A 22452-nucleotide genomic window follows, 5' to 3' on the forward strand; every position below is an offset into this window, starting at 1 on the left:
AGTTAAAAACTAATCTCCTTCCTACAAGGTACATAGCTAAACATGAAGACAAGTCATATGTATCTACATTTGCTTTCTACAGTTTTCTTTCAAATTTTACTCAGAAGAACACGAAGAATTACGCAAAGCAGTTTTTGCTTAAAGACAACCAATTCATTCAGAAAATGAATACGGCCCTTCCAAATCACAGGAGTAGTACACCTGATTTATTTGTCCTGCACTGTAGAGCCCTTTATTGCGCCTGGCATTTTGAGGCTGATAGCCGGTAAAGGTATTACCATCATCTATAAGTGAGCTGAAAGTTGTGCTTTTTATTTGTGGCACTGGTTCATTCACAGATTTCATCTTATACCACAATTTCTACTAGTTAATGAAATAGAAAAGTCTTGTTGTTTCTCTGTACTAAGAGATTACCAAGAACAACTGTTAAGACTTGTTCCCATCTTCTATTCAGCTAGAACAGCCCATTCTGCAGTATATTAGATTTCCTTAATTGTTTAAAGAAATTCAGCCAAATTAAAAATAATAATTCCTAAGAAAAGCTGAGTCCTTGCTAGTAAGCACAGAATATACATAAAATGCAAAAACATCATCCAACTGTGTAAAATTAATGTCTGTAAATGCCAGACATTTCACAGAAGTCATTAATCCGATATTTTTCTAATGATGATAGAACAACATTGGCATGAATGAACTAAATGCCACTATTTTTGAGGGCAGCAAAATCTGCTAGTGAATGATACCCATTCTCTTTGAAGGGATTTCATCACTGTTTACATTTAAGAACCAGCGACAAATTTTGTGCAGCGTTTCCTGTCTGATTGGCCAAACTACATTAAGTGTAAAGTATTGCTTTATCTTGGACGGACCTGGATAAGCTGTGCTTTCATCCTGCTGAGCCCAGCAGCCCTTTCAGACTAAACACCAGCAGTTCCTCTCCTCAATTCATCACTAGTTTCCTGTTCAGCGTAACCAGCATGACTAAACAATGTATTTTTCTGGCTGTACATTATTAATATGTTCCAGTTGCCATTTTCTCTAATGATCACAAGCCCTTTGTTAGTTAAAAATCACCAGCACTGAATTACAAAGCCAGGCCTGAAATGCCGTTGTAGCTGCTGCTGCCAAGGAAGTTTTTGACGTTTACCACCCCATCACTAACAAACCTGGAGGTCCTGTGTTTAACTACAAACTAGCTTCCAGCTGAGTCACGGCAGGACTGAGAAGTTACATCCACCTCTTTTAACCAAAAATAGAGCACTGAATGACCCCTGAAAGCTACTGTTTCACGAGATGTATTGCCCTAATTGAGAAGCCACTGCCCAAAACTCAGCCACCACCAAAAGGCTGCAGAACTGCTGTCAAGTGTAGTCATCAGCACATTACTGAATTCAGACTTTTTTTTTTTTAAGGGTACAGAAAATTCCTGAAGAAATGTTGAATGCAGCCCACAATTGGATAAACTACAGCCACTTTCTCAGTTGAAAAGATCTGGAGAAAATTTAACTGTGACCATGGCCACAGCCCAGATTCTCACCTCTTCCCCCCATCCCCTTCAGATAGCTAACTTGTGAATCACGTTGGCCTAGTGTAATAAAGGGGGGGGGGTAGTTTTCACCACTGAACCTCCTTTCTACTCCATTTCAGTGCAGACACAGAGCTTCTGAGAACACACCCCACTATCACTGATATTTACCGTCGTTTGTAATTTCAGTAATACCTGGTTCCTACTTGTTAGGGAAAGTTAATAAAGATTATCCAATTAAGCCAACCCAACGCACCCACAACAGAAATGGCACTCCTTGGGTTTCAATCTGACTAACAGCAGGCAGAGAGGAATGGACACCTCATCGTGTAATCAGCTCGAAGCTCCAAAGGGCATCGGCGGAGCTGTGCAGGGTTCAAAGACACCCTCCTGACTCTCCCTCCCCATGGAGGCTGCCCAGAAAGGGAGGTTCGAGTAAAGGACCAGGAGGAACTTCGTCTGCTGCTTCCCAGTGACTACAGAAGGGACGGTCACATGCTACAGAGCTCATCTCAGTGGTTCCTGTTGCTTAAACAAAATGGATGGAAGATTCCTTATCATCCAGCCTCGGAGCAAACCATGGTCTAAAGCAGAAGTCAGCAGAAGAAGGCACTTCTCTGTCCAACCACCTGTAGCCAGAGCAGCAACTTCCAGAGACCAGAACTGCTCTGTGCTTCTGGAAGCACAGATGCAAAAGGAAGGAAAGGAAAAATGCTCATGGGGAGAGAACAAGGTCAGGTGTATGAGTGGTAGCAAAGACAGGAGAGGTTGTGATGCTCTTGGAAAGTCAAGCTCTACTTTAAACAGAAGAAATGGTTAAATGCAATGTGAATAGTTCAGTCTGTGTGCTCTCACTGCTAACCGAAGGGTCGCTGCACAACCACTTTAAGCAGCATGCAAAACCCACAGGGGTGTTTCTGTGGCTAGTGCCGTAGCCTTGATCTACATCTCACACACATGCAAGCAGCTACAGTTGAGCAAAAAACAATTACAGGATAGCATCTGGCCAGACTGGTAAATTTTCAGCACTGATTTCTCATGCTAGTGTCCACAGGGCACAGCCTGGCCAGGTCCCTTACAACTCTGCTTAATTGCCTGTGTCTCCGCCTTTCTGTAGCCCGCTGCTCAGTCCCTGGGGCTCACCTGCCTGCATCTCTCCCGTTTTTGTTATTTATATTCACATTCCTGCAGAGCTTGGCAGCTCTGCTCATAGTTTCTGCCTCCAATAGCTGACAGCGTCCTTTTCAGACAAGGCACGCAGAGACAGAGAGCAAGAAACAAGCGAGATAACCCTGAGCAGCACACTGGCAACTGTTTCATCATGTCCATAGCCTCCCTTGCAACAAGACAGAGGGAAAATGAGGATTAACTGGTTTCCAGACATTTATGGACAGCACAAGGCAGTGTGGGGGTACTTGGTTTTGTTTTCTGAAGCGCCCACAGAAGGATGGTGGAGAAGGGCAGTGGATAGGCTACATGGAGCCAGGAGCAAGTGAATGAAAGGTGGCAGAGTTTGTCCTGGAGCTCACAAGGTGCTGGAACAGGAGCCAAGTGGCTCGTCCTTGGCCTCCATTCATAATCACAGCGCACAGAGACACAAGACCACTTCCTAGCACAATCTACTGAATCACATAAAAGAAATTACTCTCTGGATCAATTAACTCTTACAAGTCTTGAATTTGACTCTGTCACTCCTATACTTGACATATTTAAATATTCCTTCTGTATTTAATCCGCATTTTGCGGCTTTCTAAGCTGTTTAATGCTGTAAGTTAAGATTAAAGCACTTAAATTTTCATTAGTCATAGAAGTACAAAGCTTATTTCTGTGTTGTATAACTATGTCAGCATAATCTAATGAAGCAACAATTATCTCCTGTCGACAGTTTGCCTTAAGATGGATCTGGCAGGAGTACAGTAGATTATGATGATAATGATTTCTTAATAAATCATTTCTTGCTTTTGTCCCAGTGTATCTGAACAAAAGCCAATCTTCAAGACAGAATCAAGAACAGAGAACAAAATTTTTTCCTTTCTGAAGGAAAGTTTTCCGCAAGGAATACTTTCCGTTCCTGTCGCTAACATACAGTAAATTAATTTTAATTCACAGCCATCTACCTGTGAATTACTGCTGCTTGTTTCTCCTGCTGGGAGGAACAAATTCATTCTGAAAACATGACATGAGGCTATTTTCCACTGCGTTCCTATACAGGCTTGCGGGGCTCAAGCATGCTCTGTCAAAGACTTAACCCCCTCTCTCTTCGCACAGCTGCCTTGCAGTGGATGCAGCATTACTTACATTTAACTTCTTGTTAGTCGCTGCCAGCACTCCTATGCCTTTACTCTTAGGATTCCTTAAAACAGAGATCTGAAACTAGGCTGCACAACACGGTCATGTGCTTATGAAAAACAGCAGAAACTTTATTTAAAAAATCTTTTTATCTCCAGATAACTCACCTAAAACTCCCTGTTTTAAGTCTGTCAGCAGAGAACATTTTCCCATGTTTCACTGTAGGGAATTTGCCCCCATAATGTTATGTAATCAATTACGAGGCACCTGCACTCAAAAAGAAGCCTTAAGAAATAGAAAATTTAGATTAGATTTAAATTTTGTTAGGATTATTAGTCTGTTCTCGATTACAACGTAGACAACCAGTTAAACACTAGCCCTTCTATGTTCAAATGATATAAAAGCAGCTTCCTCCTCCTAAAACACCTAGGCAAAACCACTTCTCATACTAAGAAATATCAGTATGAACAGACAGTGCGTTGCTGTGAGGGAAAATTCTGAAGACAGTTCAGCAATGATCTTTGTATAAGAAAACTTTTTTTTTTTTTTTTAAATCTGTGCTGCAGGAGTTTTTCCCCTTCCTAAGGGCCTAGAACTGCAGCGAGCAATTGTTTCTGCTGGTTTTTACACTCCGCTGTACCGTTGCTAGGCTAACATCACAGGAGACCAACAAACTGGTCAATCATGACGGGCATCTGTGTGTCACGCCGCGTGCTGGGGGTGAGAGCTGCGCGAGCGCTTTCTCATTCCATCCCTGGGATCAACCCTCAAGAAGGGGGTTGCGCAGATGCCTGTTTAGATAAGTGGAGGCATGCTATTTAGTTTTGACAGTCTCCCGTGCAGCTGCTGTTGTGCCACGTTAAACAACAGCGTATACTAACAAAGCCAATTTCCATTGCAAATCCTGAAACTATCTTCTCATTTCCTAGCAAAATAGAAAAAAAAAAAAAAAGGTTTTAAATGCTGCTGAAGAAACAGGAAATTAAGCAGCTGCGATCAATGAGGTGGCAGTGCAACAGGCCCCCACAGAGCAGGCACAACCCAGCAACAACATTTCAGCAGAGGAGGAGAAAAACGGTGAAGGCGGGGAAGGATTAGCCTTGTTCAACACCGCGCAGGCGGTGCGGGCAGTGGCTCTGCTTGTTCTCCTTCTCTGTGCAACCACAGCAGATTACTGCTTTGGTGCAAGGGCACGCCACCAGCTAGGCCAAACAGCCCTGCCTTTATAACTTGGGGTCAATGCAGTACGCTGCCCTAACCCAAAGAGGCTTGTGCAGACGCACGCAACTTCAGTGACAGCCACCACGTAACAGACACCTTCAGGACCGCCAATGTTTCGGCAACCAGCTCTTACTCTGATCGAAGTCAGCAGGGTGGGCTCAGGGGGGCAGGCAGTGCCAGCGGGATGCAGCCAGCGGGGCCCACGGTCTGTACCCGACCTGCCACCCTCGGTCACCCTGGATGAGGGCCAGCAGCCCCGAGAGCAAGCGGCTGGCTGCAGCGGCCTTCATGCAGAAAAGCAAGGGAAGAACCTCTGCAGGGTGTGGGAACAGGGACCCGAACGTGTGGTAGAGGATGTGCATGACAGGAGGTAGAGGGGAAGGCTACAGGGGAGATGCTGGGGCTCTTATGACTATTACGTATATTTTGCTACACACAGAAAAATCCAAAAAGAAGTCAGTTTATAAAGCCTTGATGTGGGTTGCTTTGGCAGAATGACAGCATATGGGGGATTCCTGTATGGGGCTTGGGGTTTTTTGGGTTTGGGGTGGCTTTGTTTTATTTTTTTTTCCAATATTGGTATAATCTTACTGCTTGGTATTCTCTTTAACAAAGTGCAAGCTTGTAGACTGCTTTCAGGAGAGGAGGGGAGCAAATTGCATCTCATTATGCTTGCGATGACCTCACCCATCACCCAAAACCCCTGCTCCCTACCACCTCGCCCAGACCCCCCTGTTCAGCTCCATCCTCGCGTGGGGCCAGCACAGAGGCGCAGCCACCACCAGGGCATTGGGAGCCTTCAACCTGAGGCAGCTGATAGCAGGTTTGAAGCTGCCACATGAGAAACTAAACTGTGGATGGTTAAATTCGGGAGGTTCCTTAGTTAGGAAAGGAAATACCAGGCGATGTCAAATATTCCGTCCACGAAAAGCAGAGGAAAAGACCCAGCACGTTTCACAGCTCTTGCCGTAACCTCTTCCACTGCTGTCCAACTGGCTGCTGCCAGTGCCCTCAAAAACATGAATCGGTTGTGCTGAATCAGCAGAAAGGGAAAGAAAAACACCTCGTGACCACGGCTCTGTAAAGGAGGCCAAAGCAACAATCCGCCTCAGCTTAAACAAAGAGGTGAAAGGGCTCCGAGACATTTTTTCGTTCCGTTCCATTTCCTCGGTACCGACCCCGCAGCTCAAGCAGACCGCCCTCACCCCTCTGCCTGCCGAGGCCAAGCTGCTTTCATCTTTTTTTCCTGTGTTCAAATGCAAGCACCGCCTCTGTTGCATTTGGATATTCTCCTGCAGGGTTTGCTGCCTGTATACGACAGCAGCATCGGTCTTGGCTCCGATGCCTGGAAGGAAATACCCACCAGAAGGGGATCCCTCCTCTGTTATTTCCCTCCCTGCCCCTCGCGGGGCAGCCAGCTCTCTCCCAGGGCAGCAGGATGCAAGGGAGATGCAAAGGTGTTCCCAGCATCCCGCCAGCACCACTACAGGTAATGGACCTTGGTGCACACACGTGCCCCAGTGAAGCGTTTCTCAGGGAATCACGCGAGGGCCTCACACTGAACACCATTTGATGGCATTCTTTGCTGAAAACACCAGCTGCCCCACTGTAATTGTGAAGACCTGAGCATTTACAGCCTGCTGAGTGTCTGCTCATCCCTGTGAGCCCACTTCGGTAGTGTAGGACATGAGCTGACCTCCAAATCTAACCAAACACTGACATCTTCACTTTATTTCTTTAAAGTTGCTAATACCGTCCGTCCCTCAGGCCCAACAGCAATTTAGCACTTAAACTCATTTTCTTTCCCTGGCATACTCCCTCTTGCTCCAACATAGCAGTCCCCTTAGCTTGAACTTTCAGCAGCCAAGCGTGTATTAGATGTCGCGCTGGCATTTGGCCATGTAGGTTACAGGAAGCACTATACCACAGACAGCAAGAGTGGTTCAGACTGTCAGGATTTCCATTAGAAATACCCTCCTTCCCCCAGCGTCCCCCCCCCCGCCCTGTTTTCTTTCTTCCCACCCCAAGAATTCAGAACTCTGGCATCAGAAAAGAAAAATTGTAAGCTGAATCCAAGAGGAAATATGCTTTTGAAAAATGCATGCTCTGCACTTTAGAAAGACAAACAAGAAGTTCCCTTGCCATTGAGGGCAAAACTGCTCTTGCTCTGCTTTGCTGCTGCCCAGCAAGCCACAGCCTCTTGTCACCCGCAGGCAGCCACGTGAGTGCACACACTGCTTTCCTTGCTCGCCAGCTTGGCCCCTTCTCTGACACAGCAGTGCTTCTTGACAACATGCAGTTGAACATCCTAAACCACTCTGCAGCTACCACGAGTCTTCACATCACGCTCGGAGCCTTGGTGCACTGCTCCAGCAGCCTCATGCCCCCGCTGCAGCTTGCTCTCCTCCTGCTCCACCTCAGAGGGACGTCCTGGCTGCCCTCCCGCTTCCTCCCCACAACTCCCAGTGGCCTCCTCAGCTCCTCGCAGCCAGGGGCGATCAGTCCCACACACCACCAATCCCCCAGAGACCCGCGGCCGGTTCCCCCCCGCCAGCAGCTCCCAATCCTCTTTGCCTTCAGATGGTTCCCGTCAGGCTCTGCTTGGGTCATCCTCCCCATCAGCCACCCGCCCACGTGGAAACAATGACCAACACGTACAGCATGCTGAACTGTTTCTCAGTGCATGAGATGTAAAGATGCAGCTGGCTTCAAAGCAGGTTTTGCATCCTGGTGTTAGAAAACTGTCCAGAAACCTCCTTGCATTTGAGAGTACAGCTCCTGCAGCTGAACTACTGCCCAGGTTCTGCATTAGCATCTAAGAGGGACCCACAAGGGAACACAGCCGGTAACAGGAGAAGGGATGAGCAGTAATATGAGTTAAAAATAATAAAGCATAGAAAGGAGAGAAGAATGAACAGAGGAGAGCTGAGAACAGAAAGCGCAGTGGGAAGAGGCTTCAGCGTTTGGGCCTGAGCAGGACCGGTGCCAGGGGAAGCCAGCCTCCTACAACAAGGTGGCAGAACCAGAGGAAAAGCTGGACAGCAATAAAATGGGGTGAAGTATGAAGGCAACCTCCACACGGGGTGAGGAGAGCAGAACACTGAAGTGGGATGCTGACACAGTCTCATGCACGAAGAAGCTTCGTCACCTCCCCAGCCATGCTGCAGGAGGAACCGCCGGCAGGCGACGGAGGGAATCCCAAACTTGCAGCATTCGGGCCCCAGAAGAGGAAGTGTGAGGAAGGGGCGAAGGGAACCCATCCCTGCCAGCTCTCTGCCTCAGGACTAGGGGGCTGGCGGGGTGCAGGGGCAGCCTTGGGGACAGCCCCATGGATGAAGCCAGCTGCAGGCCGTGTGGGCTGCGCTAATGGAGAGTGCCAGAAGGCGAGGAAAGGTTTTTGACGATCAACAGCATAAACAACGTTGTGTTTGGCTGGCTTGGGCTGCATCCTATGCTACCCCCATCCTGCTTACCTTTCAGTTATATTACTTATCACAGGGAAGTACCAAAGCCCAAACAAGGCTTGTAAACATAAGTAATCATCATACATTTGTACCACAGTGTATCAGTAGGGGATCTCCAATTACTTACTTCATAGAACTAGGTGTTTACTCTGACAATCTGCTTTGAATTGGTTCTTATCAATTACTGTATAGTAACACACTGCCTCTTTTAGCCTCTGCACTTCACATGATTCATTGACTGTAAAATTAGAATGCTTTCCCCCAAAAGACATTTGAATGAAAGTCTGCCTGGACTCCTTGCTGCTGGATAGTAATTATCTATTTAATTACACGGCTCCCTTCTCTGCACTCTCTATTGCAGGAAAAAGATTCTTTTCCAGATGAAACAACCTGCAAACATTTCCAAAACCAGGATCGCTGATTACTATTTCTACACGTCCAGAGTGAAAGGCATGTAGAAAGGCGTGCAGCCTGAAAACAACTGGTAAAAGATTGTGCTCTATTACACAGGAATTACAGGATTTCAAACAGAAGCCATATTTTCTCCCTTTATAACTTTGTATTTATAATTTTCTGCAACAACAACAACCCTCTGTGGGCCAGATACGTACATGGCTCCTTCCCACTGACCTAAATGAGAGTTTGCACATTTGTCCAAGGGCCGTAGCAGAAAAGATGTGGCTTTCTGTTCTATAATTTCACTGTAGGCATCATCCAGGTCACAACCAATGTTGCTAGACAGAAAAGATATATCCGGTATCTGTTTTTGTTTCTTCATGATGAACTCCAGGAATAAATTAACTTGGTGTATGTTTTTAATTATATTAAGTATCCACAGCAAAGATATAGAGATTTTAAATGAGATTAAGTCTGCAAGATCCTGAGTTCCTGTAGATGACTCTACTGTGGGCGCATCTCATCTTTGAAAATGAGACGTTTGACATACTTAGAGATATCGGGTTGATATACACTGATAAACAAAATGATTGTGTGAATTCTTTTCCTACTCTTATTTTTAAAAAAATAAATTACTCACATTTGAAAGAATGATCTTAAATTTAAAACAACCAGGCAGGGCTGTATCAAGTTGTTCTCTGGCCAGGGTATTAGTCTAGATATCATAATCCTCATATGGATTAACCATGCCGACAAGTATCCTTCTTACAACATGCTTAAGTGTTTTCCAAAACTCAGGGACTGAGAAAGTTGAAATTAACAGCTGTGATAAGTCATAAGAAAAATACTTTCAACTAAGTAAGCAGATGCTGTAATGCTACTGGCACAAAAGTAGCAGTGGACCCAATAAAATTAATCTTGAGAAAACGAGTTGCTAGCCACAAGACGCCTGGCTGCAAATATTGGCAGGCGTATTTCTCATAGCAACAGTTTCAGTAACGCGACCTTTCAATTACCCAGTTTCATGCTGTGTCATTTATCTGAATTATAAGAAGGGAAGTGCTTCTATTCTCAGTGCAGCTCAAACAGGACTTCTCTATCCTCTAAAATATAAGAAATGTTTTGTCTACCGTATTGTTCAATGGCTCCCTTTACAGGCACAGCTGGTTTGATAATAAAACCTAAAACTGTCACATTTTCTCACAAATAGACGGTCTCCAGAACAGTTCGCTAAGATAAGAATCTACTTGCTGTTAGCTTTCATGTCAGACCACAGATACTTTGAGATGGCATCAGAACCGTAAGTCTGGTTATCTTTTCAACAGACCCAAGTACGATGAGCCAAAGATCTACTTACACCACTAACTGATCTCTCTCACACAAATATACCTCCAACAGAAAAGAAGTAATGTAATCTCTTGAAGAACAGGTTTCATGGACTATTTCTGAAGTACAGAGTGAGAAAGCAAGGAGCTAAAACCTTCTACTGGCTATAATTCGCACTACAAAGACACTTGTCACAAGGGTGCTGACAAATTCTGTAACCCAGGAACAACTGCAGCAAGACACGTAATTTTTACTTAAAGGACATTCATCTGCTAATTCTCTGCCATCACCTGAACAGTGTGAGTCAACACAGGGCCCCACAGCACAAACCTTAGGTTGTGGGTAACACCAAACAACCTGTACGCTTTCACACCACAGCTGCACGAAGCTGAGGACAGTGAGAGCCAACGCCACGGTGCTTCAGGAGCCACCGTTGGCCGTGGTGCATAAAGATGGCTTCAGCCCTCGGTCAGGCCAGAGGGAGCAGCCACCTCGCACTGGCCCGAACGCCCCGTCCAGCCCCTCCTGCCCAGGCACACGAACGTGGAGACCATCCATCGGCTGTACAGGTGAAGAGGGGGGAAGCTGGACTCTTGGTTCCAGCGAACAAGACCAAACTCCTGGTTCTTGTATACCTAAACCACTGTCTGAATTGTAAAGATCTGTTTAAGAGCACCACCAAGAGGGGAGGTGGAGGTGGCCCTGCTCACTCCCACCTTCCCCACAGCTCTCTGGGGGCAGTCAGTAGCAGCAGGGGACCTCTCTTCTCCCTCTGACCGCCCCACATGCTCGTGTGGACACCCACACACAGGACAAGCCTCCCACCGCTCACAGCGAGCATGGAAAGCCAAGTGCTGCTCCGGCTGGGCCTTTCCAGCTTCAGTTCGTGCTATGGTCATTTAATCCCTCAGTCCAACAGAAACAAGATATATCTAGAACCAGTTCACCTTTTCAGGCAAAGTACAATGGGGACAGGGAAAAAATAAGCTCTCTGGGCTCCATAATTGCTGCTGAGCAACAGGCTGGCCAAAGGAAGGGTTTATTGTCAGGTATGACTAGTCCAAGCTCATGTCCTTGAGGGAGGCAGCTTTGCATGAAATTCCGGAGAACAGGGTGTGTGACTGCAGGCTGCCACCCCCGGGGTGGTGGCATTTGCTCTCACCATAGTCATGAAGAGCCTGGAACTGCCTTGGGTCTATGGAAAATTTACTAAAGTAGCGAGAGGGAGATGGACTGCCTTAACATGAGAATTAACTTTGCTCTCTGCTGGTAACAAAGGAGAGAAGTTTTTGTTACCGAAAGAAATTCACGCAGAGGGAAAACACAGAACAGCAAACAAAAGAAACACTGGTCAGTTCATTTTGGCACACAACAGGCTGCAATCCTGCTGCCAATGTCAATGTATTACATGCTGTGTAGCTATAAATTTCAGCTGTGTTTGAATAAACACCAGCATATAGAATCGCTTTGGGTCTGTCTAATGAGATCTCCTTGCAGACACTACAGAATTAGTATGTTTCTCCAGCTGAGTGGCACAAAAATTAAAATTGTTAGTTGCTCTCAAAACGCACGTACCTGCAATCCCTTGTAGCAGTCCACAGACATTAAAAATACTTTTCTTCATAATACTCTGCACACACATAGTAAAGACAGACACAAATGCTACGGCACAGAGGATCAGAATTCCCATAGCTAGGAAAATAGCGGTCGCCTGCCAGAACCCACTGGCAATCTCATTGAAGTTTTCGGCGTAAGGACCACAAAGCGTGTCTCGTCTAGAAAGCTGCATGTGGGAGATTCGTGTGCAGCGCCCGTAGATGCCCAGCGTTGGATGGTAGGGCTCCTGTGATCCTCCTGTTCTGTTGTCCATGTCCTCGGAGCTCAGTGGCTTGGCTTTGCCGATCAGCCAGTCCGCACTCATGAAAGCAATGAGCTCTGCAAAAGCCACCACAATACTCAGAAGAGTCCACAGCATCGACCGACACGTTACAATGACATGACACATATTGGTGTCCAGTGCTTGTGATCAGTGCAGTTGGCAGTCTTAAATCCAGGCACGAAGGGGAAAAAATTAAATTAAAGCAGAGAAAAGGGACCCTAAGGAAATCACTGTTGCGGCTCTGCTTGCTCTTTCAGTTCTCTCACACCAGCCAAGACGAAATTTCTCAGGAGAAAAAGTGAACTGCTCAAAGTTTTGCTAGCAGTGCGGTCATTTGTTCTCGCCGTTTAGTTCCTCCTTTTTTCTTTCTCAGATGCTGAAGTACGCTTTCCGCTCTTACTGTTCATACTGGCACATGACGCTCCGGGCTGGCAGGGCAGGCTGCAAGGACTGCCCACTGTTTGACATCACACACCTACAAGAGAGAGAGACCACATCAGCAGGGAGAAAAAACCTTCATCTCCACCCCCGCACATCCCAACAACAAGCTGGAATCTTGTGTGGGTCCAAACCGACACACTGGAGCTCTCACAAGGGCTCGTCACACAGAGCCTGCTGGAAACCTCCCTGTCTCGTCCCAGGGGAGCGATCAATCTCCCGCAGCCCGGCTGTACGTACGCTACTATCTGCTCCGTCCTGTCCCACCGCGGCTCCGTGTCTGCGAGCGAGGTCTCCGTAGCCGAGCCGTCCCACCCACTCCCCCCAGCACGCCCACATCATCTTCCTCTGCTTGAAATTACCGAGGTTGCTGGCAGCGACCCAGCGGAGCTCTCGTACGTGTTTAAGCGGTTTTGCAGCCGCGCAGCTGGGCTGAATGGCTGCCCTGCCCTGCCGGGGGTCCGGGCAGGAGGCACGGGGCGTGCTGCGGGGAGCCCCTCGGGGACAGCCCCTGCCCGCCAGGATGCGGAGGTAATGCAGGGACAGAGCCCGGACCCAAGGGACGGGGTTGCAGAACTGGTGCACCTTGAGGTCCTCCTGCTTTAAAGCCAGGATTTCGCAGCAGTGACCTGCCGGCAGGCCTGTCGCGTCTCATCGCGAACGGATGCTGAGACTGGCAGCCTCAGGGTGACCTGCACCGCTGCTAATGCAAATCTGTGGAGCAATGTCCTGGTGACCTGGTTTGCCAGTCTGCTACGGGCTCCTTCATGCCCTCCATCTGCTCCTCCTGCAGCCCTCTGTGGGCTGGGACTACAGCAAGATATTCCCCAAGGGCCTTCCCTTTCTGCTGCCTTTGAACAGTAGCTGATGACATTCCCAGAGCTATACTTATCATGGTACAAGAGGCAATTGGAGATCATTACACTTCTAACTCAGATCCAAATATCTTCCTTAAAATAACAGACGGATCAACACACACGCCTCTGTGCTTGAACTTAAAATGTGTCGCTTGGAAAAAGGGGGAGAACAGGAAATGCACTCATGTTATCCCCTCAGCGATGGGAGCACGGCGCTTTCAAGTTTTACTCACACACACACACAAAAAAAGATACCAGCATTCAACCAAAGGCAAAAGAATGAGAAGCAAAACAGTGCCTCATCACTACACCTCTGCCAAATATAAAGGGCTCAGCAAATAGCACAAAACCAGACATTCCCTTCCTTTACTCATTTTTTTTTTTTTTTTTTAGCTTTGTCAAAGAGCAAGGGAGTTGGTGTTCAATTTCTTAGGAGTTTTTGAGTTCAGAGGTTGAATTCTTAGTCCCACTGAATGCAAAACTAAAAAAAAAAAAAACACAATTTCAACAGATTCAGAATTTAATCCAGCCATTTTTACTCTCTCCTACACTAGGATTAGTGAATTATATGCAAGATCTTATCCACATTACTCTTCTTCCTCATCTAGATCTGTTTGCAGATTCCTCTGGGACTTGAGAATGTATGGACCTAAGCTGCCATGCGAACAACTGGATTTTGCCACCCTCAGTTCACTGTTACCACACTGCCTGTTTTTCTGAAGAGGCTCCTGCCTCTTCCTGGTATTTTACTTAGCGCTTAGAACACAGGGCACAATCTGCAACTTTCAGCCTCTCTATTGCCACTAGCCAACTAGAGAAAGACATCAGAAAGCACCAGAAAAAGTGCACAGTGCACATCTGGCAATCAGACAACTAATTTCATAGGCTTTATTAGGTTAATTATGAAAACTTACTAAATTACATGTTACGTAAAGGCAAAACACACTTTGTTGTGCTTTAGCTGTGCTGTGATAATAGCTCAGCTCGCTTTGTTTTTTCCCTGGAAAATCTGGGAAAAGCATGAAGTTTTCAAGCAACCTGACATACAGATGACTCGAATACACCCTTTGTAATAACAGAGAACTAAAGTGTCAGCCTGCCAAAAAAAAGTTAATTCTCTCAGTATTTCCACTTTAAATAATAACTGGAACGTAGGAAAAGCATACATTCTTCTGATGTTAGCGGCACGATTAAAGAGAATTTAATAAAAAACATCTTTATTTTCAAGAGAAGTTCCAAAAAGCTCTAGAATCTGTATTTTTGTGCAAGCACTGCTCCTGTGTTAAATCCTCATCTTTCTAATTAACTCTACTTTAATTAAGGTGCAAAGGACAGCAGTGGAACACCCATCACAGCTCGTACAGCTCACCCTGTACCCACATAAAATGATAAAATACAGTTTATTGAATGTAGAGGAGAACAAAGTTCATGTGTATTTAAGTATGTACGTAGAAACTTAATATGAACAGTGGAAGTCATAAAAACATGTTTCTGATAGCAAATGTTGGACGCATGGTTAGAACCAGAAGGAAGAGTCCACGCCACTACATTCTTTTCCATTTGAAATGCAAGCTCAAAAATACGTTGTGGTAGCATTTTAAAATAAAGTACCTCCAGAAAAATCCCTGCATGAGCATAATTGCCTGGTAAAAATGGCATGGAAGCAGTATTAAATCTCTGGACTTCACTGGAAAATAAACTTCCCAGTTTTGCTATGCAGCAAAACTTCAAAGCATGTGGAAGTTAGTAAGTGTCACCAATAATGACAGTTCAACAGCACATACTTAGCTTTCAAATGAAACCTTCACAACTCAGCTTTTCCAAAGTAACTACCACTTTATTCTGGTATGAAAAGCATCTCCAGAGACACCCATGATTATTCACAGGAGAGCACCTGCGTAACTTGGTTCTTGTACTAGTGATAATCTTGAGCGTGACTGCCAGTCCTGTACACCTTCTTTTATACGGAAAAGGACAAAAACATGCAAGGAACATGGTGCACAGGTCAGGGGAGGGGCAGGGGGCATTTGTTACTTGTGAGACTTGGCAGAGAAAGGTTGCAGATGAAGCACTGGAAATAATTCACAGTTCAGTCGCGCTTGTGCAGTCAACCTTTTCCTTCCCTACATGCACCACCTTGAGTTTCCAAATGAATTTACCCATTTCTTCAATGACTCCAACAAAATGCGTGCACCATACACCAAACTCTCTCCAGCTACACACTGCACTAAATACCTGTGCTTCTTGAAGCTGCCTTCCAGCATGCTGCTCACCCCTTTTTCTCCCATTTTTGCTTCATAAAAGTTCAAGCTACTCTCCTGTCAGGCTGAAAACTGGCTATTTATTCCTCCTCTCAGTTTCCCAGACCTTGATGAGTTTTTTCCACGATAGAACTGCATGTTCTTCACAGCACGCCACTCAACATCCACTTCTGAGCGACTGTCAAATATTTGTTTTGACAGCCCAAACTCAAAATATACAACGGCTGTTTAACCCCGCTGGTATAAACTCACTCAAATCAATTCTCATTGAGGAAGCAGACTCCTTGTTTTAGGATCACCCCTTACTCATTTGGGCCTGTCCCTGTTTTTATGGCCATGTTCTTCATCTGTGGGGGTGAGTTATTTAGTGCAGTGTGTAGTTGGGGTGGGTTGGGTCCCAAGAGCCACCCCACCCCACCCCCAGCTCCTCAGTTAGCCGCTACAGCTGTTGGATGCACCGCAGAAGATCTCTGAGTTAAACACGCATAGTTTTTTTTTGTTGTCGTTTTGTTTTGTTTTTTGAGGGGAAAGGTGTTTTAAAATGTGGTTCATTTCAGCCAACCAGTTCATGCTGTGCCCCTCCAAAACCACTAAGGCAGCAGCAAACTGATGCTGCAGCAGGATCAAGTGGCAAGAGGACCTGCAAATGGTTTTCAATGCCAAGGTCAAAATATCAGGAAACTTCACCCCTTCACCCTCAGTCTCACTTACTCTGTTCCCTCAACCATGCTCATGGTCAAACTCGCCATTTAGTGAAGTTTAACAGAGTTAAAAGATGGTAGATCCTGACAGCATTCAAAGAAGATAAAACTGAGTTCCCAAATGAAGGGGGAAAAAAAGAAAAAAAAAAAGAAAAGAAAACATATATGTTGGTTCCTTTAGTCTAACAAAACATGCTAGTTTAAAATATCACTAGAACTTTCTCTTTAGACACAAGTCTGACAGCCAGATATTATGCCTCAAGTTATACTTCCACATCTGTCACTAAGAATATTTAGCTGTTGCCTTTTACCACACAACATTGCTATATGCTAAGGAAATAAATAACATCTAATTTTCTGAACTACATAAAGAAACTCACTTGTCTCCATTTTGCTCACACTGCCAAAACCAAGAAGTCAGAAGCTGATCCAAATTATAATATTTGAGTAAAAGTTTTGATCTTTGAGATGTTGAGCTGGAGAGTTTTGCTCTGGCATACCATGCAGATAGGAAGGAGCAGCTGCAAAGTTCAAATCTGAGTCAATCACATACATACCACTGCTGTTTATTTTAAAAAAGGTGTCCTACAAGCAAGGCTCAAGACCCGCAAGTACCTTCCAGAACAATGTAATAGACAGTCCTTCAAGCTCCCCTTCTGGTTTTGACTGGGGGGGCTCATACTAAACCCTACAACTCAGTTTTCACCCTTCCCAGCTTGGCTCTGTCAGTTCAAGAGTGAGAATAAATCATCTTTAGATAAGTGGCTTTTGGCCTGGCTTAAACAAACATCTGAATGGAAGGCCACACAGATTGCAGAAACGACCCCGGTTTGTAAAATAAATCCAGGCACAATTAGATCTTTTCTTCTAAAGTTTGCTATAGTCCAAAGTACAAGTATGCAGAGGAGTTTCTAGGCCTTGTTTACAAAACACAAGCTTGAGCATCTCATAACCCAAAATGTGCAAGTCTTGGAAGCCTGGATTCTGCTTTCTCTCATTGTTCGTTAGCACTTACAAACACTATGAGAATGCTTTGAACTACAAGAGTGGAAGTAGCTCCTGTTTATGTTGATTTTGCAAACTTGGTATTTAAAACAAACAGAGAGAGGCTCACATACTAAGGCTCAATCACTTCTGACTGTCTCCCCAGTCAGGTCAACGTGAGCTTGCGTTTTACGCAGCTCCCATCCTTAGGTGTTGCTGGACAAGCACGGGGTCAAATGAAGGCTCACCCTGCCCAGCAAGGCGAGGCAGCCCTCAAACCACAGAGCCAGGAGGGACAACACTTTAGGAAGGAATGTGGGATGAGCGTTAGGGATTATTCATTTTCCGGGTGAGTGGTACATTGCACAGAGCTTTATTGTCCCACGGACTGAAAAAAAAGAGGACAGAATAATCCACTGAGAGACGGTAGCTACAGAGTGAGAGGGAGGAAGAAAAGGAAGGAGGAAGAATGCAGGAGAAAGAACAGTTCTCATGTGAATCAGTCCCAATGCCACTTCTCCTTCTACTTGGTCCCCGGCAGGACCTGTGTTCCTGCAGGAGGAGCTGCCCAGGATGAGAGGTCAAGCTCCTGCCATCTTCTGCTCAGTCTTCAAAGCAGGCAACCAGACACCAAGCAATGTTTCTCAGGAGATACCACCATGAACACCAACTCACATTGCTAAAGGGCTCTACGTATCTACATTTACATGTGACCTGCAAGCGTAAGAGGAGGTACATTCATCACATTCCCCTCTCAAAAGGGAACAGGGATGAGCATTAGTTCTTAAGGAAAGACAAGTTGTCACAAAAAGTTATGAGTACGTTCTCTCTGCAGGCCATGAGGAGCTCTGCTGTCACTGGTTTGTGGTAAGCAATGCATACTCACCACGGGAAACACCTGGGTCAAGAAGAATGGGAACTTGGATACTTCAGTGTGTCATTGTTTTGCTTTGTTTTTTAAATGCAACAGATTGAGTCATCAAAATATTCAGTCAGATAACAGAACAGGAGCAGGTGCTTTAAAACTTAAGTGGTTGCACAACTTCAGTCAAACAGCAGAAAATAAGCAAAGGACTCCCTCCCCCTCCATCCGGCTTCATATTTTCATCAAATTATTTCCTACTAGAATAACACTCCTTAGGAGGAACAGAAGTTTTTACCTGAAGAACAGAAAGCAAATCTTTGACTAGTCTTTGCTTGTGAATTAAAGAGAGCAAACATTTCCATATCATAAATATTTAACTGTTATAAACCTGCACAGGCATATTAATGAGTGCATTATTGTGACAGATTGTTGAAAATGTGCCATATTCTGCTCATAGACAGACATGTTCCACTGGTAACAGAAGGAATGCTGACTATACATCATGTCTTAATCCTGTTGGCATGATGTAAGATGTGAAATATAACTGAAATATTTTGCAAAATAGTTCAAACTCACTGAGTATCACTGTCAAGTCCATATTTCCTTGTCTTTCCTTTGAATTATGTCCTGTTTATTCCACCCTTTTTCTATGAAAGACAGAGCTTGTAGGTATGAAATCTGTAACTGAACTGCCTACCCCTCATGTGCCAAAATGCCCAAATTGTGTGTGTCAAGTTTAAAAAAAAAAACGCTAACAATGACTGTTGTTCTCATGAGACAGTGTGAGATAGTTATTCCTTGCCATCTTGCAGGTAGGCTTCTTCCTATCACACTCCAGAAAGTGTCATCTAATTACAGGCAGATTTGTTTCTCAAATACATCACTGTAAAAGAAATGAGTATGAAACATTTCCAACTTCAAAAAAAAAAAAAAAACAGTTGAAATGCACTATTCTCTTTCTGACCTCATTAAAAGCTGTGGCAAAACTCCCACTGACTTTAATGGGGCCAATACATCGCTGAAAAATCACTAGAAGAATGAGAGTTTCCAAATTTTCAGACCAACTGCAGGGAAGATTTAAACACAGGACTCATTTCCCTCTCTCCTCATCCAGACAAAACTTTGCATGTTGCCCCCCACTAAGAGATCAAGCTAACTTGGATTTCCAACATCTCCCCTGAACTGCAAATTCTCAAGCAGGAGATTTGTTCCATTGCTCTGTATTTATTGATTTACAAAATTCCTTAAACCTACAGCCATTACATTATGTTTTGAAAACTTACTCAAGATCTTTTGTAATTCCAAAATTTATTAAAACTTATGAGGCAAAGAAAAGCTAACGTGTAGTACTTCTATTGTTGGTATCTCAAGAGAAAATTACACATCACATAAAAAATCATCACTAAGGGAGCAATCTTGGCCAGAATTACTGATAGCCTAACTGCTCAGGAATTCACCAACTGGGAGCGGAATTGTGAGTTTCCTTTCTTACTTTCCTCACTAGGTCACTGAAGTCTCAATATGCAAGATTCTCATCTGAAGCCCCCTTTCTTGGTCACCTGCAATGTTACATCCATCAAGCAGAGCCAAATATTCACTGTGGTGTAATCACTTCTTGCAGCAACTCTTCAGTACAGCTTCTAAACAGGTATGGGGTGTGTGTGTGGGGGGAAGAAAGAATGGTTAGGAGGAAGATGGGAAGTCAGAAGGAAAGTATTGCTAATTTTTGGTACCAAACAAAACCTTGCTGTTTTTGTACTAAAGAATTTTACCTTAAAAGGAAGCTAGGCTTTTGCTGTTCAAACAGTTAATAATGTGTAAATGAGCTACAGCATCAGCCCAAAAAAACTTGGAATCTGCGCTTGTTGTAAAAAGCAATTCACTCCCATGAGTTCACTGTGACAGAATTGGAACTGCTCTTCATAATTTATGAATATTGTATTAAGATATTTATTATACAAATATATTGGCTATTGTTTAATAAGAGGCTGGTGAGAAAAACAGGCAGGAAAGAATGACTTGATTATGCCATTTCTCAGCAAACTCTGGAGAATTGCTTATTAAAAAGACAATACTAGGACAGGAAAAACTTCGTGAACACAGTAGATCAAAGAAATGAGGACTGTGTAGGAAGGAACAGTCTTTCAAACTGAAGGGAAGAGAAGTTGTTTTGGACAAACAAGCCGAAGAAAAAGGCACCTATTGAAGGTGTCTGCTGAAGTTAGGCCAGCATGGGACACAATACTGGGCCCCCAATTTGCCTTTAGGCAAAGCAGATGCCCCTGTAAACAGCCTTGTTTCCTTACACAAAGCAAACACCACTATAATTAATTCTCAAAAGGAAGCTGGTGCTGTGAACACCATGGTGGACACTTAGCAGAATGACTGCAACGGTCAAAGATCTGCAGCTTGGGCAAACACCCTGCGGTGGGTAGTTCTGCTGAGATAAGACCCACGGCTTGAGGACTGCACCTGAGGAACTGGAAGGACTCAGGTTGTTCCAGTGTTACTCACAGCTTATGCCTGCAAACAATCCTCCATGTCAGTCCCTCCAGAAAGTCACATTACAGGTGTGGACTACTCTCCTGCGTCACGGTGTGCAGGGCTTCCACAGTGTGGAGTGGCCACACCTTCAGCAGAGCCGGACACACCCTGGATCAGGGTGACACAACTCAGCAAACCGAGGCATGAGTTACTGCCGAAACTGCAGAAGGCACATCTGACTCACCTGTCACAATTCAAAAATGCTTTCACTCCATTTCATCTTCATTCAAACTGAAAATGAAACATCCTTCAAAAATATTCAGTATAGGTGAGTGGCTCAGCACAGTAACGTGCAGAAACTGAAACACGTGCCAGAAACATCCTTCTGGAGCAAACTTTGAATTTTGATTGTGCACGAGCTGAGGAGAACCAGTAGTGACTCAGGGGAAGTGAAAGGGGTCACGATGGATCAGAGCTGCCATGTTCCCACACACACCTTTGTGTGTAGACATGTGAATATCTGGACATCATATACAACAGTAAACATGAAAAAAGGTTCACGAAGATTCTTTTATCCAGTCTGGAAAAAGGCAGTGTACTCAGAGAAATACAGAGATATGATATCTCTGCAAACATCTACTGAACATGAGCTTTAACCATTGTTAATGACTAACTATTTAACCACAGCCAAGAGAGAATAGAAATGTTTCTGATACTGCATATTTCATAAATCAATAATTAGAGGAATTAAATGTTCAGTTTACTTTAAAATGGAGGCTCACTGCAAAGAGCTTGGAAAAATCTAGACAAGTAATTCAAATTCTGGAAAACCCATTTTAGACCAAGGAACTAGAAGAATCTGGTGACTTACTTTAGAGACTGGATTCAATTCTAAAGCCAAGACTGGGCATACTTCTAAAAGCTGAGCCATGTACAATTCTGGCTTGCTTTGTGCATTATGAGTTGTTAGACTGGGGAATCATAATAATCCCTTTCTGTCCTTTAAATATATACAACTATGAAAATTAATTGCTAATAATTTTTAAAAGCTGAAAAGTACTGGCAGAAAAAAACATCTGCATCCCTCTCAACTGCACTTCTTTGAAAATACTCTATCATCTCTCTGCTGATGATGGTGTGTACACTAAAACTGAAGCTGTGCGTGGATAGGCACATGCACGAGGCAGGGCTATACCTTCTTGCCATCTAGATACACAGAAAAAAAATGAAAGGAAAAAGGCATCACTGCCATCCCAGTTTTCCAATTATACAACTAAGTATGTGGAAACACTGTGAACTAAACCCAAATGCAGCTATTGCAAATCCTGACCCTTCAGGGTTTTGGTGTACTCCTCAGCATCATGCATTGTGCCAACAGCTTTTCTTGTACCTCAAACACAATCCTCAACTATTCCATTTTGAATCTACAGCCTGGACTTGCTGCCTGGTGTTCCTCATTCTTCACTAATTACGACCAATGACAAGTGATACCAAATGAAAAGATTGTGTCTCCAGGAGTAGCTTCAATCCACCTCATCACTGAGAAATAGTTTTGTTATTAAACTGATTTTTTCCTACCATACTCACTGTAGAAATAAATAACTCCTATAGCAACTTTCCACAACAGTCTGTCCATCCTATAAGATAATACAAATTCACCTACTAAGAGACAAACTTACCTCTACAGCTAGCACGAACTTTTCTCAAATTGTAATTCTGTGCAGAATATAACCTCAGTCATAACACCTATAAGGGATGCTTC

The 22452-nt window shown here is 44.5% G+C and overlaps 1 protein-coding gene across 12 annotated transcripts in view; it reads right to left on the bottom strand.

Moving 5' to 3' along the window:
• Positions 1–22452, bottom strand: part of LHFPL2 (LHFPL tetraspan subfamily member 2) — a 139449-nt gene that overhangs the window by 3372 nt on the left and 113625 nt on the right. For 7 of the 12 annotated variants that reach the window (XR_014577128.1, XM_083819029.1, XM_083819034.1 and 4 more), the window contains one exon: positions 11797–12575. The exons of 2 other annotated variants lie outside the window; for them this stretch is intronic. Coding sequence is in view for 7 of the 10 variants with exons in the window: in XM_083819029.1 (XP_083675155.1) it covers positions 11797–12226 (430 nt within the window). In the remaining 3 variants the exon portion in view is untranslated. Of the gene's footprint in view, positions 1–11796; positions 12576–12778; positions 12853–22452 lie in introns of those variants that run through there. 3 more of the 12 variants (XR_014577130.1, XR_014577131.1, XM_083819035.1) reach the window with 2 other exon arrangements.

This window comes from Anser anser (assembly GCF_964211835.1).
Source record: "Anser anser genome assembly, chromosome: Z".
Lineage (NCBI taxonomy): Eukaryota > Metazoa > Chordata > Aves > Anseriformes > Anatidae > Anser > Anser anser.